Source organism: Nicotiana tomentosiformis, chromosome 9, assembly GCF_000390325.3.
Source record: "Nicotiana tomentosiformis chromosome 9, ASM39032v3, whole genome shotgun sequence".
Lineage (NCBI taxonomy): Eukaryota > Viridiplantae > Streptophyta > Magnoliopsida > Solanales > Solanaceae > Nicotiana > Nicotiana tomentosiformis.
This window is the reverse complement of record NC_090820.1, coordinates 52,971,490-52,977,867: the sequence shown is the minus strand read 5'-3', so window position 1 is coordinate 52,977,867 and position 6,378 is coordinate 52,971,490. Positions and strand designations below refer to the sequence as shown.

Below are 6,378 nucleotides of genomic sequence, written 5' to 3'. Positions count from 1 at the left end.
GAGATGAATTTGTAAAGGAAAATCTAATTTGAGTATTGATTTGGCGAAATTGAGGTAAGTATCTTGCCTAACTTTGTGTAGGGGAAACTACCCCTTAGGTTTTGGATTGATGATACTATTTGAATTATGTGAAAGACGTGTACACGAGGTGACGAGTGTGTACAAGGGCTTATATGTGGTATTTGACCAGTTTAGACTATTAGGCTTCTTTCATGCATTTAATTGAAACTATCGTTTCATGTTATATCTTTTGTTACTAGGCTTGCCCTTACGTGCTGTACTTGAAATTATTAGTTCATGTTCTATCTTTCATTTGTCAAGTGCACCCTTATATGTTTTAAATTGTTAATTACAATTACTTGTTGAATACAGGCCTTGTCTGTCATATGCCTTCATTGTTAAAAGATTCTCAGAAATTGTGTCTTTGTTTATGAATTATCATTTCTTGTTATTTGATTTTGTGAGTTATCGTGTAACTTCTTCATCCGTTGTGATTTCTTTGTGTAGCTTCGTTATTGCATTGATTTTGTGATATGTCGTAGTTGGTTGTAGTTTGTTTGCTTAATTAATATTGCTTGGGAAGCGGGTTGCACGCAACAACGGTATTGATGATGATGATATGGTGGAATAAGAAAGGATTATGATATTGATAAATGATGATACGGTGGGATCGATTTGCGCACCGCAACGATTTAGGTACGTATTAATTTCTATTGATAATGATGATATGGTGGAATAAGGGAGGATTATGATATTGATAAATGGTGGTACGGCGGGATCGAGTTGCGCATCGCAACGGATTGTATATGTGATACTTGATATTGATTAATGATAATATGGTGGAATAAGGAAGGATTATGATATTTATAAATGATGATACGGTGGGATCGGGTTACGCGCCGCAACAGATTATGTGTGTTGTACTTGTGGTTGTTGTTGTATCTTGTCTGAGTCATACATCCTACATGAACTATTGTATTACTTCAATGTGTCAATATGTGCTCCCGTGGTTGCTTGGTGAATTGATTTTCAAGATGATTATCGCGCGGAGTCATTATCTCATACCCTGTTGAGCTGCTGATAACATAATGGTTTTAAATGAAAGAATTAGGAGCATGCTTACCTTATGTGACTCTTAAGTTAAAACTCTTCATTTCATTTGATACTTTATTATTGTTAATACCTGTCATATTTTACTTTAATTGATTTCTCGAATTAAACTCCTTATCCTATCTGACGTTTTTACTTTGCTTAAAAATCATTATTACGTTTTATTTTAACAAGTTCTAGATTTAATTCGATGACTTAACCGATGCTTTATTTTATTGGAAAATGATATTTTCCTTACCCAAATGACTTCTAAACTAAACTCAGTTGATACCATATCTTGTATAAATTGTACCATATTTCATTATAGTTGGTTTCTAAATAAAAACTCATTTTCTCACTGATTTCCTACTTATTCAAAACTGTTATTATGCCTTATTGTGTATAAATATATCTTTTGAACATTTCTGTTAGCATTTGACGCGGATACAATGTACATGGTAGCACGAGGAATTTGCCGTGCTAAAGTGGTTTGGAAAATATGGGCACGAAGTCCCATACATGTAAGATTTGGAAGTTGTGACTTACGATTTGAGATTACGAGAAGTGGTACCTCGGGTAATTCTTGTTGTAATTCGTGCATCAGAAATGATTTGATTGATTGAGTTGTCATCGGTTCCTCTTACTTGAATTCATTCATATTTTATTTGTATTCTAACTATGTTGTTGCTTTATTACCTGGTTGTTTCTTGTTGCCATTCGTGCTCCATTATTTTCACTGTTAATTGTAAGTTGTGATCCTTCTGCTATTGGTCATTCATTGATGTTCTTTCCATTGTTAGCTTTATGTTATATCCTGCACAGGTTTACATGTCTGGTAGGTATCTTGACCTTGCCTCGTCACTACTCTACCGAGTTTAGGCTTGATACTTAGTGGGTACCGTAGTGGTTTACTCATGCTACGCTTCTGCATATTTTTGTGCAGATCTAGGTACTTATGATCGAGTTGGTTTTTGAGACTTATGTCTGCGTGGTAGAAGACTTCAAGAAATACCTGCTCGACGTTCGAAGGCCCCGAAGTCACCTTCTGTTGTATTTATTTCCACTGTCTACTATTATTTCGGGATAGTGAAGTACTGGTTATTTCTAGTTACTCTTAGAAAAGCTTATGACTTGTACTACCCATTTTAGGGTTTTGTAACTGATGTTGGTTCAACTATGTTGTTACAGATATTATTTAATGTATTGCAGATAAGTTAGTAAAATTCCATTAATAATCACCATGTGTTAGGTTTACCAAGTCTTAAAGACTAGGATCCATCACGACATCCTAAGGTGAGAAATTTGGGTTGTGACATTTATCCTTGTTTCTTTCACTTTTCTAGTTCCTTCATAGGTAACTTCTTGTTTATCCCACATTTCCTTAGCTATATTGCAACTTGAAATTTTCTCATATTCTTCTCCATTGATGGCATTATATAACAGATTTTGTATCGTGGCATTAACTTGGATTACTGCCATTTGCTCATCAGAATAGTCATTTATATCTTCTGGATCAGTGGATGATTTTCCTTCAGCTTTCTTGTCAAACTTTGTTGTTGGAAGTAGATAGATTCCCTTCTTGATTACACGCCACACCTTGACATCGTAGGATTTTGCATATATTTCCATGCGAACTTTCCAATGGGAAAAGTCTGTCCATTAAAATATGATGGCCTTACCTGAGATGTCCCTTCTTGAAATAGTGCCTCAACAGTTACTTAGTTTGACATGATCTTTTCTCACTAGCTGTTAAGCAAAAGGGTAAAAGACCTGCTATAATACTAATTGAAAGTACATGGGGGGGGGGGGGGTTAATTGTTATTCTTTCTTTTCTATAACAAGGTAGTTGACTGATTTTCCTGTTAATCGAATGAGTCCTTGATGTGAGATAGATGTAATATAAATAAAGAAAATAAATTGCAGAAAGTAAATGACACAAGATGTTTTAAACTCGTTCAGACTCAATGTGAATCCTACTCCAGTCCCCTTGGATTGCAAGGGAGTTCTCTTTTGAGTATTTTAAATTCTTTGGTACAAGTGCGTTAGTGTTGTTGAATAAACACCAACAACTTCTTTACAGTATAAGTTATTCTCTTCATTTTGATACAATGCCTCACCAGTAATTATCTTCAATCTTTCTTCTCTCCACTAGTTATATAGTTAATCTAGAATAGACTATAATGCTTGTTTGGAGTAGAACAAAAAGTTTGGTAACGGTTTCGATCAAAGTATATTTCTTCTATTGAGCCTTTTGCTGCTGATAAATGCCCAAAAGTGCATGATTTTGAGTGTATTTTCATCTTATTTATCGTGTGAGTTGCGGGGGATTACATGATATTTGAAGTGAATTATACTCATTATATATTTCTTATTTGTAGGAGTGAGCTTGGATGATAATGGATCAAAAGATATCAAATTATTGCAAAAACGAGAAAAATAGAAGGATTAGGAGCTCGTCTATTTTTGTGCATGGAATGAAAACGGACGCAAAAAAAGGAGAAAAGTGAAGGCACAAAACACCAAAGTGAAGCAAAGGAAAGGATCGCTTCGCCAAATGGAAGAATTTCAAAAGTTGAACCGCGTCCATGGGTGCGTGACGCGCGAAGGCAGACGCGGATTCCAGCTTCTCCCATCTAAAGTTGGATTAAAATGTTCCGCCCCTCATAAACCCTAAGTGATATAAATACATCAGAGAATAAATCTTTAAGGGTTACACAATATCTTTGAAGGCAAGAAAAAGAAAGCAACAAGGCAGAAGCTTCAAAAATGAGTTTCTATCTTTCTTCATCCGTTTTCTATTATTGGTGATGAATTCTTATAATGTAGTTGTGAAAAATTATAAGTAGCTAAACTCTTTATTCTAGGGTTTGATGGAATCTCTTGGAGGATGAAGTTCTGTTGCGTTATAAGTTTGCCATAGGATTTTCTCTACTTGTACAACTACGTGATTATTGTGGTTGATTGAAGAACCCTCAATTGACCATGCCTATTTAGTGTGTATTACTTGGAAAAGGGTACATATTTAGGTAGTTGTTAAACAACATCACTCCTGACGTATATAAGGGATCAATACGGAGGGTTTAAAGGTGGGATTAGGAATAACGCAACTTTCGTGCGATCTTAGTGAGCGGTAAACTAGTGCTAACTAGCGTAGTTTGGACGAATACGTCTAGCAAATTATTGTATTTGCTCAGAAGTGAATTACGATACCTAAAGTGCTCATGATTGGTAGAGAATATCTAAGCGGATTTATAGGAGACATGGCGGGGAGGATTTCGACAAGAGGGGAAATCTTAACCCTAGACCTTTCCAATCTTGTCTACAACATTTGCGTTGTTAATAATTGAATTACAACTTTTTAGTTATCTTCCTTTTAGTTAGTAAACACTCAGCTCATTATTCAATATTTCTGGAAGTTGATTACTTGAATTCTTGTGAAACTAGCAGTTATGATTAGTAGGTTAATTTCCTGTGGGATTCGACTCCGAAATTCTAAATCGGATTATATTTGCAACGACCGCTTAGTCCTTTTTATAAGTCATAGTTGGGCGTGATTAAATTTTGGCGTCGTTGCCGAGGAATTAACGGTGTTATTAATTACAGCTAGAAGAATTTCTAGGATTCTTAGTCTAGTCAATTTTCTTCATTTATATTCATTATACTAAAATTCTAACATTTGTAGTCTTGTGTGTTATAGGTGCATGTTTATAAACTCTTCAAGAACTGGTGAATTGTACGAAGCATTACCGGACCCTGAGAAAGCTTTCAAGGCACTAAATTGAGCAAACAAGAAAGACAAATGACAACAAAACTCAATAGAACGAATTGAACTAGATATGGGTGACGGAATAGACAACCCAAACAACAGAAATAATGTGAATGACCCGAACAATCTGGGTGTGGCACCTCTTGTGCTAGAAGCAGCCTTGTATGATTGGGCGTAAACTACCGCTGAAAACTTGGTAACCACAATTGCAGTCCCTCTGATACAAGAAAAATTATTTCAAATTACAAACAACATGCTACATTTGTTGCAGAACAAGGGATTGTTCTTGGGGTCTTACATTGAAGATCCATAGCAGCATCTGAAAACCTTTCTGTCGATTTGTGTCACGCAAAGGCAACCGGATGTGATATCTGAAGCAATAAGACTATTGTTGTTTCCATTATGAGTGACAGGAGAGGCTCAGACTTGGCTCAATTCGCTCCCCATTTACTCCATCACTACTTGGGAGGAATTAGTCAAGCAATTTTTGAACAAATTCTACTGCCAAGCAAGTTGATGAGATATTGAGCTTCAGACAGAAACTAACTAAAACACTGCAAGAAATGTGTGAGTGGTTCAAGGGGATGTTGGTCAAGTTTCCACACCATGGCATTCCTGATCAGATGTTGGGGCAAAGGTTCTACATGGGATTGGCAAACAGCTTGAAGGCCAATGCTGATACTTCAGCAGGTGGAGCGATTTTGAGCAAATCAATTAGAGAATATAAGGTCTTACTTGATAAAATGGTTCAAAACTCAGGATGGATGACAATAGACTTTAAAATCACTCATGTAGTTCACTCAGTAGCTCTAGACCCAAACAACTCCATGGATGAGAATATGGCTACAATGATGATGCAATTGAGTATCCTAACCAAAAAGATTGTGCCTTATCAAAGGTAACAAGGGTAAAATCAGTAGAATCGGCAACAAGCTTATGAATAACCTCAATAGCAACAAATAGTGCGACAAGATGATGGGTTGTTTGAAATTAAAGGAATTCTACAACAATTCATTGGGTCCAGGGGGAAAATGGAAGAAATGGTCCACCAGATACAAGAAAAGGTAGTATCGCACGACTCAGCTATCAAGGGCATTGAGATTCAACTACGGCAAATATCCATGGTCCTTAACAATTATCCTCAAGGGACATTACCTTCGGACACACATGTTAACCCGAAAGAGCAGGGTCCGAAGCAGCTGATGGTTGTGAGTCTGAGAAATGGTAGAGATCTTGATCTAGAGCAATAAATCGCTCGCGAGAGCCGACCAACTGAGATACTTGTACCAGTACCAATTGAGGTAGCTGAGTCAACTGAGCTAACAGAAGTAAGAGTGCAGCCAGCTCAGGATGCACTAAGCAAATAGAAAGAGGTTGCAAAGGAGACTGAGAAAGTGCAAGAGAAGGCATTAGAAAAAGTGCTTGAGTATGATCTAACTCAAGTCAAAGGAAAGAAACGACCACCAATACCCTTCCCGCAGAGGCTGGACAAATATCAAAAGGATGAGCAGTATAAGAAATTC

The 6,378-nt window shown here is 36.6% G+C and overlaps 1 protein-coding gene across 1 annotated transcript; it reads right to left on the bottom strand.

Moving 5' to 3' along the window:
• Positions 1-2,367: 2,367 nt before the first annotated feature.
• On the bottom strand, positions 2,368-2,718 carry LOC138898782 (uncharacterized). The gene has a single exon (XM_070184881.1). The coding sequence runs from the start codon at positions 2,716-2,718 to the stop codon at positions 2,368-2,370; it is 351 nt and encodes a 116-aa protein (XP_070040982.1).
• Positions 2,719-6,378: the final 3,660 nt, after the last annotated feature.

Excerpts from the sequence above, each read along its gene's own strand:
- LOC138898782 (XM_070184881.1), bottom strand. The coding sequence starts at position 2,718 with ATGGAAATATATGCAAAATCCTACGATGTCAAGGTGTGGCGTGTAATC.